Source organism: Nilaparvata lugens, chromosome 5 (genome assembly GCF_014356525.2).
Source record: "Nilaparvata lugens isolate BPH chromosome 5, ASM1435652v1, whole genome shotgun sequence".
Taxonomy (NCBI): Eukaryota; Metazoa; Arthropoda; class Insecta; order Hemiptera; family Delphacidae; genus Nilaparvata; species Nilaparvata lugens.
Window position 1 is genome coordinate 56571538 of NC_052508.1, and position 19251 is coordinate 56590788.

Sequence of the window (19251 nt, forward strand, 5' to 3'; positions counted from 1 at the left end):
TGATACATTTTCAAAGATGCTATTTTTCTCTTACGCTATAGGAAAGTCATAGTTGGTAACACTGCATTACGATAACATGATTTAGAGGTTAGGTTATGTTCATATTTTTATTAGTAGACTACTTCGGCTACGACATCAAATAAATAATCAGCAACAGTTTTTTACTGTATTTTTGTTGTGATTACGATATTTTTTCAAGGTAAGATACTTAAGTTTTCCCTATTAAATGAGTTTATGGGTTTATATAAATTTGTTTTCCTACTAAGACATTTACAAAATCACCAAAGCCAATGTTTGTCGTGGTTTGAATTTATAATAATCGACGGAAATAATTATTGGTTTTTACCATTGACAGTAATAATTCCATTATTACTGTTCTTTACATTCTTGTGTTTAGAAATAGCCTCAACAAATAATTCTTATACTGGTTAGGTTTTATATTTACTGCACTGTATTTAATGCCTTTCTTCAAATTAAAGAAAAAAATACTATACAATTAATAGGTGCAAGTGTTTTGACAAGTTTTAGTTTGAGACAGTATGATTATCCTATTCTATTTACAGAAACTCCTGTATTTATAATAGTAATATTTGTTTATGGGTAACTCTTTATGGTGGATTTCTAAAACGGCTCTAACAATTTTTATAAAATATAGAAAGTTTGTGGAACAAAAATTCATTTGAAACAAATTTTATGTCTGGGATAACTTGCTAAATAAAAGGATCATGTTTACGAATAATTTGTTCTTAGACTAGCTGCTGTTTAATCAGATTTATATTTTCTAAATTAAATGGAAGAGAATAAGTGCAAGTCTAACTTATAAGGTAAAATAAAAAGCTGTCTATGTCATACTCGACAACCATGGACGTTCTACCAGTCGCGCGATTTTGTTGGAAAAATATTTACCCCACCAATAATGTCAACAAAAGTCTGTATACTTATAAGTTAGAAGTTTTGATCCATAAAAAACACAAAACGTAACATATCAAGTATTACGAATATATGGTAGTTGTGGACTGAGTGTTTGCAATTTTATAAGAGTAGTGGGGCATGATCTATATGAGTCAATGAGATTGCATGTTTGCGCCACGAGATGATGTGTCAAAAAGTGTTATCACACTTTTGGGGAGGGAGTCAAAGTCAATTATTGAAATTATCTTTTTTGTATCTGTAGGTCTGTAATAGCAATCGGGGAATAACTACCTTAATACAATACACATCCGTTTGAAGACTAACTTTGTAAACCAACTAACTATTCCAACTAAGTCCTAACTCCGCCTAATAAAGATTTTTTTTTCATTAATATTATTCGTAAATTGAATAAACATTCCGCTCTATTAAGGTTAGTATTTATGAAGCTAATACAGTCGGGTAACTTTTAGCTGTCGAACGCCGAGTAACCAGCTTCTGGAATAGTTCTGATTTGTTAATATTGGACGATCATAGCGAATACCTACTTTTGACTTGAGGCTCAAGTGGTTGTCCTTTTGTGGGGTTGTTTGCATGTTCGACGATTAGTTTCGAATGCTTTCATCAATCAACTTCAAATTTGTAATACATATGTTTTGAACTATTGTAGGCTACAGATTGAGTTCGGTGGCCATACAAATTGACTCATAATTCATTTACGGTATTTTTTTTTTTTTGAGGATATAAAAGGATAACATCAGAAGTCCTTGAGATGAAAATTGTAGTAATTTATCATTACAGATCACAAATCCGCTGTCAGCTGGATTATTAATTGCATGCTTAAATTATTATCATTCACTTTTCTCCACGGTACTACTGCAATATTATTTAGATTAAAATCCTCATGTATTAATGTTGTTAATCAATAAAATATAAATACGTTTACTTGAGGATTTTTTTCTTATTTCAATTAATAACTCTTGACTCTCTACTGCTTTCAAAAGAGCAGCTGACAAAATATCAGCGGCATTTTGGGTGAGTTCTTCAGGCCGGGCGCCCACTGCTTATTTAATGGGCATCCATAGCGTTTTTGACTAAGAATATTCTTGAGAATCGTTTAAAAACTTGTGTAGTCTGAGCTGTTTACAAATTCATGTTATTGATGTAGCATAATATGTCATCTATCTAGACGGAAATAATCTTTTTGGCTGAGGATGATGCCCATATGAGCTTCAGGCTTGTGCATGGGTGATTTAGCTGATGATATTTATATATATTATATTCGTATGGTCAGGTAAGAAACATAGTACTATCCTCACTAGAAAAGAGTGGTCAAGAAAAATTAAAATTATATGCTTGCCAGTTGAATAGCTTTAATGAAGCCCTCAACATTAATTTTAAGGATTTGTAAGTTATTTTTAAAGATAATTCTGTTATTTACAATATTTTTTGTTCTGAAAAGAACAGTTTTTCCCCCTATGATGGAGGTACCTCCTTTTGAGGTCTAGTCACCTCAGATGTGGTTTCGACATTGACTCGCCACGTAGTGATCGTTTAGTTCTCTCCGCTAAATAAAACTTCAAGAGTAGTTCTGTATCGTTTAGTTGCGGAGATATCCAGGGAGCACGTGAGATTAAGGCTGTGCAAAGGATGAAAATAAACTTTATACTGGTGATATTTTTCAAAGTTTTTTTATTTTAATATCATCAATTTATCAAAAAGTTTTCTCAGGAAAACATTTTTTTTCCGATCATTACTTTTTGAGATATAGGCGTCTAAAGTTTATATTTTTGGGACAGAAAATTTCAAGTTCGGTAAGAGATGAATCCATGAGATTTAGAGAATAGATTCTTCATGGTATTGTTGATATAATGAAACAATTTTTTTTAAATATCAATTTTTGAGAAAGTTATTCAATTTACTGAAAATTACCAAAAATAATTCAACTAAAAGTTATTTTTGGTCATTTTTGCTAAATTGAATAACTTTCTCAAAAATTGATATATTTAGAAAATTTTTGTTTAATAGATCAACAATACCATGAAGAACTAAAAGTTATTCTTGCTAAATTGAATAACTTTATCAAAAATTGATATTTTCAGAAAATTTTTGTTTTGATATTTTCAGAAAATTTTTGTTTTGATATTTTCAGAAAATTTTTGTTTTACTAGATCAACAATACCATGAAGAACCTATCCTCTGAATCTCATGGATTTATCTCTTACAAAATTTGAAATGTTCTGTCCCAAAAATTTAAACTTTAGGCGCTCATATCTCAAAAAGTAATGATCGGAAAAAAATGTTTTCCTGAGAAAACTTTTTCATTTTGATAGCTTTATAGTATACAAATCGAAAAACTTTGAAAAATATCACCAATAGAAACTTTATTTTTAGCCTTTTCACAGCCTTAACTCAGGTGAATGTGATCACCCCCCCAAATTGATGATGATGATTCAATTAATTTATTATGTGTCACAGGCTAAACAACAGTAAGCATTGACAGTAGTCATGTTCATTAAAAACCTGAAAATGATAACATTCATATATAAAGTTGAACTTGTTAAGTTCTTAAAATAGTGAAAATATAATTTAAGAACTAGTAAAATAATAATGTCAGTTACAGCCCAATCCTAAAAAGGAACAGTCATCAATAATGAGAGATGAGTGGAGCTTTAGGTGGTTTCCGAATCACTAGGAAGCGTTTTTTTTTTTTTTAATTTGAATGGTATTCATAGCAGTTTAGCTATTGTGGTCACCCTTACAACGGGAGTAGCAGACGCATGAATCTTAACTGATCTTATCGATAGCTTATCAGCTTGACCTTGTTACTTACTTGGTACTTACGTGTTACTTACTTACCTCGAAGCCAGTCGCTTCCCATTGTACTAGTAGTTTTCAATGACGTCATCTATTCAGTCAGCAATATTCCTCAAGAACTCACCACCGGTCAATAATTTTCTACTATTTCTGATTCATCTCAATTGTTTCGTCATCATAATGATGTCATCAACTGATTATACTGTCGGAACCTTGAAGCTTACCTGACTAGTTGTGGCCTTGATTATTCTACAGTAATCTTATCAAAGCACACTGTAGTGTAAAGTTACGACTATATGTGAGAATATAACATTCCGAATTGTTCATCTTATAAGTTCATCGAAAAAAATAAATTGATGAAAAATACAGTTATTGATGTTCAGTGATGAGGATTGGTAAATACATAGTTACTATCAATGACAATACATACAATGTGTTAATAATTGTCAGAAATCAATCAATTCTCCAGTTGTTGATTTTTCCCATCTCTTTTTTCAATTTTATAACTTACTAATTAAAAGTGAGAGACGAGTTTTTTATTTATTTAGTGTCGATTATCAGCGCTCTAACCTCTGATTTCCATTATTTAGAATAGTTTCGTTTTTCACATATGAACTGTTCAATTGTATTTTGAATCCTTCCATCGGATAAAGAGATTTTCCCCACAATATTGCCACCTGAATTCTATAATGTCTGTACTTTTCATCCTTGAAAAATCATTTTTACCTTTATTTTTCACGGTTGTAATGACTTTTTGATATGTTGATGTCAGTGGAATATAACATCTCAAACTGGGAAAAAGGTAATGGATTGATCCCTAAATTTTGTTCATTAGATGACACTTCTCTGTCACCGAAAATCCTGTGAAGCAGGATCAGGAAATTGAACCCCACTTCTTAATTTTTTGATAGAAATTGATTAATTGAAAATTTTTCAATAATAAACTGTTTTTACACTGTAAAATAAATGAGTCTTAATTTGCTTTAGAGTATCTATAGCATCTCAGAGGATTCTACAAAAATTAACCATTGTACTTTTAAAGTGAAATATACAAAGTCGCTTAAAATCGACGAAACTTGATAAAAATTGATTAGCTTATCAGTTGAAAACGGATTTAGAGCCATTTTTTCACTCTAGACTGAGCTTTTTTTTCTGAGCATTTTTTAGACTGAGCATTTTTTCACTCTAGCTTGAGATCTGCTCTCGTTTTAACAGCAGTTGGTTAGTTAAATTTATCGCTGATCAGCTTCTAAGATAGTCAGCATTGATTAACTTATTGTTACTATTTCTTGACACTGATAAATTCTTCTTTTGCGAGTTGAATTCTTATTTCATACGACCTACTTTGAATTACTCACTTATTCATTAGTTAATTACCATAAAGCTATGGTAAGCTAAGCTAAGCTAATCAGTGTAGTAGCAGCAGCATATCGATGTTATAATAATTACAACAATCTTCAATTACGTATTAGAATATTTCTGTAGATGTAGGACAAATGATGTGTTCAAACTATGTCATTTAAAGCATGCACTGAGCTAGCTCTTATCTTTTTCATGTGATAATTTTAAATCGTGTTTTTACTCTATTTAGTCACTATCTTTCACTAATAGCTGAAAAACACAATTTCGCTCTTTCAATTTACTATTCAGAAGGCGTTCACTGTCAGAGTGATCTTACTCTAATTGCAATAAGCATGTGGTGAGCTTTGTAATGGTTTTAATTGTTAATTTCAAATAATAATTCCAACGCACAACATATATGTTTGTTAGGACATATGAAGCATAAAGGCATTATTCATAAACATTTAAATAATGCTCCAACTACTCATACAACTTTTTTTATATCTATACTAATTTGTCATCTACTGCGTACATTTTGATGTTTTTATGATTTATAAATTAATATTTAACTATTTGTTTGTGTTTTCGTTGAAAAAACATTCGTTGTGTTCAAAGCTAAATAATTTCAAACTGTTTGAATGCTTATAAAAAGTTCAAAAACGTCAAACAAAGAAACAAATTATATGAATCTTATTGGAAATTTCTTCTTCTCTCCAGTCATATACTTAGAAATAGATTTTGACATATAATTTCCTAGCTATTGACGTTTTTAAAAAATATCGAAATATTCAAGTTTTTAAATATCTTTATCGAAATATCGATTTTTAAAAAATATCTCGAAAACTAAGGTCGTTACAAGAAAATCTTACTGGACAATTTTTGTGGCAAATTTCATGTAAAACTATGTTCTTTGGCTGTTACACTTTTCGTGGGACACTGTATATTAATTGCAGTATTTTTAAACAAAAATCCAAATTTAAATATTTAAATCGTTTCGAAGAATCCTGATAATTTCTGAAAATTTCCCGGGCTGGCAAATAATTTTTGGATAGTATCTCTCATCTAGCTTTTCACCCTGTTGTCAATATTTGCAGTAGCAGAAGTCATCCGGGTGATTTACAGCATTCAATTTGGATTTTTGTTTGATAAGAATTATTCATTAATTAGCATTTGAACAAATGCAATTTCTTATTAATTTTCATTTGTACCCTGTATATTGATTACATTTATAGTAGGCTAAGTGATTTAATCTATAGTCGATGCCGTTCTATTCTAAATAGATAAGTCTTTTACCGATATTGGAATATTATTTTTGCTGAGTGTTGTGCGAGGTTGGTCCAATGAGTGCTGTTATATTTGTTCAAATTTATAGTAGGCCTAGTTGATTTTATCTATTGTTGATGTAGTTGTAATGTGATCTATTCTTAATGTCTTACTGAGATTGAAATGTTATTTTACAGAGTGTTGTGCGAGGTTGACCCATTGAGTGCTGTTATATATTGGCTAGATTTATAGTAATTGATTTAATCAATTACCCTCTATCATTATTTTAACAGTAACTTATATTATTAATTCATAAGCCTAGCATTGTTTTAAGTTCTATATTATTAAGTCAAATTGATTTCAGGGTTTGTTTTATTATAATTTATGAAATTAAGTTTGAAATTAATAATGTATCATTTTTAAATGCTGATATTTTTGGAGGAAATAAATTTGATTTGATTTTAATCTATTGTTGATGCAGTTGTGATCAATTGGCAATGTCGTTTACTGAGATTGGAATGCTATTTTACAGTGTGTTGTACGAGTAGGTCTACTGAGGTGACCCAATGAGGGGGGAAGCAGAAGCAGTCCTCAGATATGATCAGCAGAAGTGACTGTAGGTGACTCGAGGCGAGGCGAGGACAATGGACAAGGAGCCTCTGCTACTAGTATCGAGCGATGCGGACGGTCGCAGCGGCCAGCCGCAGTCGCTGCCGCAGCCGCAGTCGCAACCGCAGGCGCCGCTGCACTCGCCCTTCAAGAAGCTGATGGCTGCACTCTTCTACGCCGTCTGCTCTCTGCTCATTACCATTGTCAACAAGAGTGTGCTCACCAGCTACCGGTTCCCTTCATTTCAGGTGAGCATAAATACCCTACTCTATTTCAACCCCAATTTAATTCAATAATAATAGTAAAAATCTGGTGTGGCGCACTCACATAACTTTCTTTGCCGTTATGAAAATTGATCACCTGACGCTAATGTTCACGCGCATCTCAAGTCAAAGATATGAGCCAGCTGGTGACAGGACAATAACGCTGGAGACACACGAGATCTGCTATCTCTTCATAGTGAATGATTTGATAGAATCAACAGTTTGCAATTGAATAATTACATTTTCTCAAATTTCAAGCTTATTTTCAATTTTAGGTGAAAATGTTACTGGACATTAATTGTAGATTTTCATGCTCAAACTTTTCCACTTGAAATTTTTTGTTCAAATTGTATCTGAAGCCTGATAGTTGGGAATCTAAAATCAAACTTTGCATAGATGGGGCGCAGCTCCTGAATTTTTTACAGATGGGACTTGTGGCAGTGGCAGTTTATTCATCTATTTTTTTACATAATTAATAATTTTTTTAGACTGGCATGCACTTGTTACATGTTGAATTGTCTCAGATGATTGGTTACATCTCCGAAATGGATCCGTTTCCAGGTTCTCCTCTATATTCTCTTAATCATAAAAGAATGGTGCAGTTTCGAACATGCTTTAAAGAAAAACCAATCTACTTACAGTTAATGTTGTTTATTCATCTAATTTGTGATTATAAATTGTTTGAAATTAGGATTTCTATGATCTGTCTTCCTTTGTTGATTGACCAATAATTATATATTATAGCTTTGAATGAATCAAATTGACTTACTTTTTTATTTTTAATTGATTTGGACGTTTTTTTACAATCAGATGAATAGAATATATTCAAATATATGTATAAATTATACATTTTCATGAAACTAATTCCTTACAAGATGAGTTACAGAAATTTACACTGATGACTAAATACTTGAGCTATATAAATTAGCAATTTTCAAATTTTGATCAGAAACTGCCAAATTATAATCATTATTAATGTTCTCTGCTAATTGTTGCATCAGACACTAGATTCTGTAGCGTACTCAACTAATATTCTAAAAGGCGTGAAAATCAATTTCAAAACGTGATAAAATAGGATAATTTATTACCTTTCATTCATTTCTGAATATAACGTGTTGTGTTTACTGGCACTGAATGCTAAATTTTGTTAGATGATAGTACGTGATCTCCAAATATTTAACTTCATTTAGCTTTTCCTATCAACTTTAAATTCGCGTGACGTAGGATTTATAAAATGTTAAACTCTTCCATTATCATTTACTTATAAACTTGGCGACTTATTGATTTGTGAATTTGTCGGCACGTCATCATCAATACAATGTTGCAAGCTAATTCGTCATTGCTATAAACGGGTTTGGAATTGTTTCAGAATAAGTGTATGTCAGTTTCGCACTTAGTTTTACACTACCTTAGATTGTTATATGTTGAGCACTTAATGTTCACAAATTTTATTCTAGTGAGAAAGTTGAGGAAATTCCGTATATGAAATTATAAAAATCAGTATATGAAATTTAAAAAAAAATATTCGTCTAGCTTTTTGTTGGTAAGGAGTCCCTCACAGGAAGGTCCCATTTAGCGTGATGAAGCCATCAATGGGCCTCAGGCCCGCCGCAAAGTATACCTACCCTAATCCACGAAAAGCAACCCATGCCGTGGGATGTTTTGTAAACCATTACTATAGAGTTATTCATAATCAATCAGCTGATAAGTGGATTATTCATTGCATGTATTACACAGATGTCTAGAGAAATCTAGCAATGGTTTACGAAACATCCCACGACGTGGGTTGCTTTTCGTGGGTCTACTTTGCGGCGGACCTCAAGCCTGTTATATTCCAGCCAGGACCTCCAGTATCGTGTCTATCCCGTTAATCAATTTTCACAAATAATAATTTTCATAAATAATATCCGATTAAACAATTTTCATAAATAATAAAACAAAACTTTATATGTCATAATTAAAAGTATTACCGAGTGTTGATATTTTTAGTTGCAACTATGTTACGTTCCAGTGCGTTCCGGCACAAATTAAGCTCTGGTATTAACCGAAACTAGTATTTCAAATTGTTTCAATAAATTAGAGGTTTTGACAGTATCAAGTCATTTTTATTTGATATAAATATCTACCACAAAATCACCTTCACAGAAAGTGTGTGTAATGTATTATTTTATTTTATATAATTATGAATTGTTACAATAAGTTGATTTATTTGGTTGGTAGTGCTAACCTAACTACGTTATGCCTGTGTGATTTTACCTCTGTCCGGAATATTATAAAAATGGTGTAGTTTAATAAACGAGCAATGGGAAATTGTGTTTTTATTTATTTTATTTATTATAATTTTATGGCCTTCATTGGACCACTGTAGTCAGTATCTTCCACCTTTACTCCGTCCTCTCTCAGCCCAATATTTCTTCATTCGTTCAGAAATTAATTTCCTTTCCTCGTCCGAAATCACTCTTCCCATTCTGTGTCTGACTTTGATCTGCAGTCTGGTCTGTTTGTCCTTCAGGATTCTGATGTTGTCCGACTTGTTCTTCAAATCTTCGAATGTTATATTCAACTTTCTCATATCCTCCTTGAGTTCGTCAATCCATTTTATATTTGTTTTACTTTTCCACAACTTTTCAATAATTCTTCTGCTTAGTCTGTCCTCCGAAGCTCTAATCAGGTGACCGAAGAAAGATATTCGCTTTTTTTATTGTACTTGTGACAGGTTCAATTTCTTTGTAAACAGTTTCGTTGGAAGCTAATCTCCAGTGTCCATCTACTTGATAGTTCTGTTAATACAGGTTCTGATGATTTTCTTTCGATTTTTAGTAATTTGTCTATTGCGATGGTATTGGTAGTTTTAAAGATGGTTTCACTTGCGTAAGTTATTACCGGTTGAGTGACTGTCTTGTAATGATCTTGTTTTTATTATCAAACCCATTAATAATTACAGTGTGTATTCCATTTACTTCCTATATTATGTGCATGAAAATACTCAATTATTTCAAAAAAAATACATTTTCACACAGAAATGTCTTTCGTCGTTACTAGCATAACCAGCAAGCCAACAAATTATTCAAAAGAAATCTCTAAGTGAAACTATCTATGATAGCAATGTAACAAGTAATTTGTAAAAGTAAAGAACTGTATAGAGCAGTTGGAATTTTACATAGGGCCTACTGTACTTGAAATTCTCGTATTAGTGCTATGAAGTATAATGAAGAATGATCATGATACTAAATAAATAAAACTAAGAGAAGAATTCTTCATAATTAATTAATTATTCACACTCACGTTCGTGTATTAGAGTTCACACTTCGAGTTCCATAGAACTAATTTCAACAGTAATATAAATTCTAACAGACTTTATTAAGTAATTTGGATTTGTAAGCTTCTCAAAATAATGATGACTGCTTTTCGGTTATTCAGTAAAAATCTTACGTATTTGCAAATTGTTTGTAATGAACTAAATTATATTTATGCAATAGTGAAGGTCATAATGTGGTAGTTATCCATATTGAATAAAAAAACTTGGAATTTGTCAGTGTTTCAACAAATTTGTGACTGTTACAACTATGAGTCTTATCATTCAATAAATTTGAATCAATCATCAAATGCTGGATTCATTTTACTATCTTGTTCTATTTGGCTTTTATTTCACTAGGACACCATTGGTGTCAGTATGCAATATCAGCGATTCATTTCAATGTTCGATCTCAGACACCAGTAGTGTCCCACATTTATCGTCCCTCGTAAAAAGTAAATTCGAAAGGCTTTTTGTTGGTGGGGAGTAACTGTTGTCCCTATAAATATATAATTTATTAATGTAATAAATAAAAATAAAAATCTCAGTACCCTTTTAAATTATTTTGCCTTAACATGTTTCGGACACTAATGCCATTTTCAAGGAAAAAAGACAATAGTTATTGAAATATAGTTGAGTGAAACTCACTTCAAACTAGTTCTATTTCTCATGAATGGTTAACATTCTATCAATGAATGCAAACAGTTACATTAGAGCACTAACACTTGCATTTGATTTTATGTCTCGTATTACACTAGGACACCAGTGAAACAGCAGTGGTATCTGTGTGTAATATCAGCAATTTTATTTGATGTCCTGTGGTGAATAGAATATAAATGATTATTTCAAACAAGAATAAACAGTTAATGTAATTAATATCAAGGCTGTGCAAAGGCTAAAAATAAACTTTCTACTGGTGATATTTTTCAAAGTTTTTCGATTTTGTATATTATCAAGCTATCAAAATGAAAAAGTTTTCTCAGAAAAACACTTTTTTCCGATCATTACTTTTTGAGATATGATCGCCTGAAGATTGATTTTTTGGGACAGAACATTTCAAATTCGGTAAGAGATAAATCCATGAAATTCAGAGGATAGATTCTTCTTGGTATTGTTGATATAGTAAAATAAAAATTTTCTGAAAATATCAATTTTTAAGATAGTTATTAAATTTACTAAAAATAACCAAAAATAACTTTTAGTTGAGTTATTTTTGGTAAATTGAATAACTTTCTCAAAAATTGATATTTTCATAAAATGTTGTTTGTTTTACTAGATCAACAATATTTTAGTTGAAAAATATTGTAGTTTCTCTCTCTCTCTTTAATTTAGTGAATTTTCTATATTACATTAGACTATACTATATTATATTATACTATTAATATATTAGAATTGTAATTTCTTTAGTGTCAAGAGGGCTATTATGGGAAGTATTTCTTCCTGGTGCCCTCATATTGTAATGTAAATAAATAAATGAATAAATACCATGAAGAATTCATCCTCCAAATTACATGGATTTATCACTTACCAAATTTGAAATGTTCTGTCCCAAAAATTCAAACTTCAGGCGCTCGTATTTCAAAAAGTAACGATTCAAAAAAAATGTTTTCCTGAGAAAACTTTTTCATTTTGATAGCTTGATGATTTACAAATCGAAAAACTTTGAAAAATATCGCGAGTAGAAAGCTTTTTTTAGCCTTTGCACAGCCTTAACTGTATCAGCTATCCTCTATAGAAGGCAGTGGCAAGACAGAGAATCGGAAACGCTGTTTTACTACCTTTCTCCACTGCCATCATAACGTGGACCTCACTATAGGATACCAGTGAGACAGCAGTGGTGTCTGTGTGTAATATCAGCAATTCGATTTGATGTCCTGTTATACTCATTTTCGTACACCAGTATTGCCCCACTTCTGGTGTCCAAAGGTTCAATTCCTAATGAACGACTGTAGCCACACTTCATCAGCTGTTCACTACTGACCGCGCTTCAGTCTAATACTGAAGGCTATAGTCGAAATTGTACAGAGTAGTTCATATGTATGGGAACCCCTCAATAATTTGCAGACTGTTGTAGATATAATACTGTAACTTTCAGGATAAGTTATTGGTCAAATACTCCACCTTTTGACAACTGAATTTCAACCCCTCATAAGGGGGTGACTTAGGGGTTGTAACTAGAAAATTTTAGTGGAAATTATACAGAGTGAGTTATATATGTATGGGAACCCTTCAATAAGTTGGAGAATGTTTTATATATAATACTGTTACTTTCAGGATAAGTTATTGGTCGAATACTATACCTTTTGATGTACAACTGAATATCAACCCCTCATAAGTGGGTGACTTAGGGGTTGTAACTAGAACATTTTAGTCGAAATTATACAGAGTGAGTCATATATGTATGGGAACCCTTCAATAAGTTGGAGAATGTTTTATATATAATACTGTTACTTTCAGGATAAGTTATTGGTCGAATACTATACCTATTGATGTACAACTGAATATCAACCCCTCATAAGGGGGTGACTTAGGGGTTGTAACTAGAAAATTTTAGTCGAAATTATACAGAGTGAGTCATATATGTATGGGAACCCCTCAATAATTTGGAGACTGTTGTAGATATAATACTGTAACTTTCAGGATAAGTTATTGGTCAAATACTCTACCTTTTGACAACTGAATTTCAACCCCTCATAAGGGGGTGACTTAGGGGTTGTAACTAGAAAATTTTAAATGTTAACACCCATTGTGTTGTACATCACTTTAAAGGCCTTTTTTAAACTAGAAAGATGACATCAATAGAAATGTTTACCACATTCTCCACATGGAAATTTACCTACTCTACTCTTGGACATGTTGATATTTTAATACTGTAAGACCTTCATGAATTGAATGTTGTTTATTAATCAATTGTGAAATTGAATGTAGAGGAATAAGAACATGGGACAAAAAATGCCAGGAGAGCTGTCAAGGCAGGAAAATTGGAAGCTCCTGAATATGAAAAGGATCAGGTGCTAGGAAGATTATTTAAAGATGAGAAAACGATGATGGAATCATTATCGTATGAAAATAGAAGTAAGTCAGTGTGCCTTGATAGACTATACACAACAGATAAGATTTTGAGAAGGTCGAAGGAAAATCGGCCTATGCGCAACAAGTTGTTTGTCACTTGTAAACAACTACGGTATCTCACCGGTGTCCTTATCTTCTTGAGTGTGATAAAAGCCTACACAGCTGACACGAAGCAGACGACAGTTCAGTGGTAGTGACCGGCCGGTGAATTCAAGTTCGCAAAGTTGAAAAAATAAACACACTTTTATCTTATAATCATGTTCAACCAAGTTGCCAAAAATGGCCCACTAATACAATTAAATAAGTCGCAAATTCCGTGAAAACTTACAAAGCTCACAGTAGTGTCTAGGTGAGTGCAGTAGAAATGACTGTTACTGAATCACATTTCACTAAAATTTCACCACATAAACGCTGAAAACATTCATAAATTTCTAAAAATTAACAGAGCAATACTAAGCACAACCAGAACCGTTCAGGCAGTCCTGCAACTTTTCTATGTTCTATGTTCTATGATACTTGTATCCAATCATTTATTTAAAAACTAAAACTTCAATCAGCTGCCATTTTGGATACAAGTATCATAGAACATTTTTATTGATGTCATCTTCCTAGTTTTAAAAAGGCCTTTAAAATGATGTACCACACAATGGGTGTTTACATTAAAAATATTTGAGTTACACCCCCTAAGTCACCCTCTTATGAGGGGTTGAAATTCAGTTGCACGTCAAAAGGTAGAGTATTCAACCAATAACTTATCCTGAAAGTTACAGTATTATATCTACAACAGTCTCCAACTTATTGAAGGGCTCCCATACATATATGTCTCACTCTGTATAATTTCGACTATATCCTTCAGTATTAGACTGTAGCGCGGTCAGTAGCGAACAGCTGATGAAGTGCGGCTCTAGTTACATTGTTTACATTTAAAATATTTGAATTGAAACCCCTAAGTCACTCTTTTATGAGGGGTTAAAATTCAGTTGTACGTCAAAAGGTAGAGTATTCGACCAATAACTTATCCTGAAAGTAACAGTGTTATATCTAAAACAGTCTCCGACTTATTGAAGGGTTCCCATGTGACTCACTCTGTATAGATACTACAATAATATACAGTAGCATTTACAGCCGTTAATACAGCTTAGCTAAAGTCGTCGCTTAGGAATTGTACCATGTAATAACATATACATATACATAATTGTTATATTATACTTACAAAATTGCTAATACTAAACTCAGTTCTAATTATGATAACACACTATAATATACCAATGAAAGTAGTACAAGTTGGAACAAGCCTTAAACTGGCATTTGATGTTCAGGTGCTGGCATTCGGACAGATGATGACGACAATCATAGTGCTGTACGCGAGCAAGAAGTGTCGGGTGGTGGACTTCCCCGACCTGAGTTCGCGGACCCTGTACGACATCTCGCCGCTGCCGCTCATCTACCTGGGCAACATGGTGTTCGGCCTGGGCGGCACCAAGGAGCTGAGTCTGCCCATGTTCACCATGCTGCGGCGCTTCTCCATCCTGATGACCATGGTGGGCGAGTACTATGTGCTGTCGGTGCGACCCAAACTGCCCGTCAAGATATCGGTGGGTCTGATGGTGTTGGGAGCGGTGATCGCCGCTAGCAACGATCTAGGCTTTAATTTGGCGGGGTATGTGTTTGTGTTGATCAGTGACGTGATGACTGCCAGCAACGGAGTGTTCACTAAGAAGAGTCTAGTCAACCAGGAGATGGGCAAGTATGGCATCATGTTCTACTGTGCCCTGTTCATGGCTCCCTTCTCACTCTATCTCATCTGGCAAACGGGTGACGTCGACTCCGCTCTCGCTTACCCCAACTGGCTGCACATCCCCTTCATCCTCCAGTTCCTGCTCAGCTGCATAATGGGCTTCATCCTCAACTACAGTGTGATGCTCTGCACTCAGTACAACTCGGCGCTCACCACCACCATCATCGGCTGCCTCAAAAATATCCTAGTCACTTATTTAGGCATGTTCATTGGTGGAGACTACATCTTCTCGATGGCCAACTTTGTCGGTATCAACCTGTCTGTGATCGGTAGCATAGTGTACACGTATGTCACGTTTAGGCCGACCAAAAGTGGTTCGGCGCAAAAGGTCGGCCTCGATCAGGTCCGAATTATCACTCACAAGTGACATTGACACTTCAGAACCTATTATTTATAAGTAAAATGATAATATCGTGTCATCGTGTGACCTGTCTGGCTCAGGTCTCTCCTGATAAATTTCAGGGTCTTTGATAAATTATGAAACTGTAGTCGAGTTTGAACTATTTATTAATCAACTACGTTAGTTAACTAGTTAGCTAACTTAGTACTATCATCTTGAATTAGTCAACTAGTATTTTTGACTATGCTTACTCAGCAAACCAACGTATCTTCAACTCGAAATACGTATCCATGAGGAGTATCGAAACTCAGTGAATTTTAAGTTGAAATTTTTGAGAATTGGGGTGTGCCAAATTGAATGCGTAATTGCACTTTTTAAATTTTTTTCGGCTCATGCATGATCTCACTTGCACTTGCACATAATACGCATTCAATGTGGTCACACCCTAATTCTCAAATATGTCAACTTCAAACTCACTGAGGTTCAATACCTTCATACTCCTCATGAATGTGTAGCTGATGAAATCGAGCTGAAGTTGGTTTGCTAAGTGAGCATAGTCAAAAATACTAGTTAACTAATTCAAGGTGATAGTACTGAGTTGGATAACTAGTTAACAAACTTATATAGTTAACTAATAAATAGTTGAAACCCCACTATGGTTTCATACTCTACATGAGTAGAACTACTTAATAGTTAAAACCTGACTACGGTACAATACCGTACTCCACCTGAATAGGCACTTTAGGCTGAAACTACTTTTGTTTTTTAATTATAATACGTGGTTGAGTGGTTGAAAACTAATGTACCATTTTAATATACTATTTGTAGTAATTTATGGTATGGCTACAAATTGTAAATAATCTTGTTCTAAAAACAGATTTTACTTCGGAAACTAGAAAATATTAAAACTAAGTTTATTGCTTTCATTGGTGGAAATAGTTCCATCCAAGTAACTATTATATTGGAAAAGTTCCTCACTCAATATTATTATTATCATCATATCTTTCATTTGTTATTGGTATATCAAGCCAATAGATATTATTGACCATTGTTTATCTATTCTGAGTTATGGAATTATTTTTCGTGTTATATACTTTCTGTTGAATGTATTTATTTGTTATCAGTACAGACTATTCAGTATATAGCTTAATATGTATTGCGGGTGATATTATTGGATCCATTTATATGGTTTATAGTTGAAGTTTTATGCTTGTTACACTGGGTTTTTCCCATTCAAAATCGTATAATCCTTTTCGTTTTATTTTCAAAGCATGTTGAAATATGTTTTTGGAAATTATTATATTGGTTGCACGACTAGCTAGTATTCTAGTCCAACTTTCTCTCTCAAAGTATTCTGCTGCTACTCTTCAATAAATATTATTGTAAATTGGAAAAGGAATGCCTGGCGGCATGAAAGAAGTCTATTTCTTAATATCATGATAGAGAAATGTAAATATTATATTTGCAAATAATGCCAATGTATATACTAACTTACATTTCCCGTGTATTCTTTACTATGTATATTGATATAAATATAATAGAGTAAAATAAAATGTGCATAGTTTAATAAATAGATTGTATCAATAGGACGGTATTTATAATTTTAATCTTATTTGAATTGAACTAGATGTTTTAGCACAAAAATTATATTTATATTGTTGTTGAACTTGAATTGTTATTGTAAGTTGCATGTGGAAAGATTTTATTTTATCAGTTTATGGACTTGACTCATCAAAAATAAATTAATTTCTGCTGGTTCACAATAATTCATGCTGGCCATGTTTTAGTAGTTTAATTCTTGTTTTTAAATGTTTGAGTGCTCAATTTTATTTGCTTTTAGGGGTATTTAGATTATTTTAAGAAAATTATCTTGTCAAATTCTCCAATCATAAAACTATATCATGATCTATATTTTCTCAATGGTACCGTATATGAGTTTTGGTTTCTTGAAATGAAAACTCAATTCTTCAATAAATAATTATTTTTATATATACAGAGTGACACAGAATAACGGGAACTTTTAAAAACGCCATTAAACATTTAGTGCGAAGGGCAAAGTAAGGAACTTCAAATAATTTTTTCTTCAAGACCACAATTCAAATACCGGGTGACCCAGAGTAACGGGAACATTTGAAAACGCCATAAAACATTAGTGGGAAGGGCAAAAATGATTTTATTCAAACTAATTTAAAGTTCAAGACTTGCCATTTGATAATTATTAATAACATCAATCACTTTTTGACAATTACTTCTTTAAGATGTTCCTCCTGAACGAATACACTCTTGAAATCTGTTTTGACGATTCCTCATTGATCGCTGCAACATCTGCGTTTCCTGGTCCCATGATCAGTCCACCTGCGATTTTCTGTTTGTGGAGCTATCTCAAATCAAACGTTTTTACAACTTGACCAATAAATGTGGTTGAATCATAACAGACAATTCAAAATGAAATTAACAATATCCCAACTGAAATGTTGCAGCAATCGTTCAGGAATCTCAACACAGATTTCAAGAGTGTATTCGTGCAGGAGGAAGCCATCTTGAAGAAGTAATTGTCAAAAAGTGATAGATGTTATTAATAATATTATCAAATGGCAAGTCTTGAACTTTACATTAGTTTGAATAAAATCTTTTTTGCCCTTCCCACTAATGTTTTATGGCGTTTTCAAATGTTCCCGTTACTCTGGGTCACCCGGTATTTGTTTGTATATCATGTGATGTTACTTAATCACATGATAACTGTTTGATAAAATAAAAAGTTGTTTACTGAGTTTAGTTTTGTTATCTACGTGAATAAAGATGGTTGCTTCAAATGGCTAAGAATTTATTAAGATATTTAAACATGGCGCAGTCAAGGAATTGAACAGAAAAGGAGAATAATTGAGTGAGTGAACAACGACAGGATTGAGTGAGTAATAAGATTGGGTAATTATCGTATTATTATATTTTTCTTAAAAGACGAACATGGAATTCAACAAGCCAGAACCGTTACTATGCAACGGGGAAAATGTTTCACAAAATTTCGAATTATTCAAGAAAAATATCGTAAATTATTTTATAGCGACTGAAACAAATAAAAAATCCAACCAAATTCAAGTTGCAAGATTTAAAAACTTGTTAGGCAATGAAGCTTTGATTTTATATGAATCGTTACAAGATGTGGATGAGCCAGAAACGGTAGAATCAATGTTAAAAATATTAGAGAGCTATTGTTTACCAAAAAAGAATGAGATCATGAATGTATACAATTTTATAGCTTGCAAACAAGAGGAAGGTCAATCATTTAATTCATTCTATGCAACTTTGAAGGGGCTAGTGACAAGATGCGAATTTGGGGAACAAGAGGATAAGTTATTGAAAGCTATGATTGCATTGGGGTTAAGGTCGAAAGAAATGCAACAACGTGTGTTGCGAGACAACGCCTCGTTGGAAAAAATAATTGATTATTGTCGCAGTGTTGAATCAGGTGAAAAACATGAGAAGTCAATAAATGAAGAAAAGTCTCGAAAGGAAGTGCACCCAGTTTCCAAGTATGATAAAAGGA

General features: G+C 32.8%; 1 protein-coding gene across 1 annotated transcript; it reads left to right on the plus strand.

Moving 5' to 3' along the window:
• Positions 1-60: 60 nt before the first annotated feature.
• On the plus strand, positions 61-18402 carry LOC111060533 (UDP-sugar transporter UST74c). The gene is made up of 3 exons (XM_022348204.2): positions 61-199; positions 6863-7187; positions 14889-18402. The coding sequence occupies exons 2-3, from the start codon at positions 6975-6977 to the stop codon at positions 15732-15734; spliced, it is 1059 nt and encodes a 352-aa protein (XP_022203896.1). The 5' UTR covers positions 61-199; positions 6863-6974; the 3' UTR covers positions 15735-18402.
• The last annotated feature ends 849 nt before the right edge of the window (positions 18403-19251 follow it).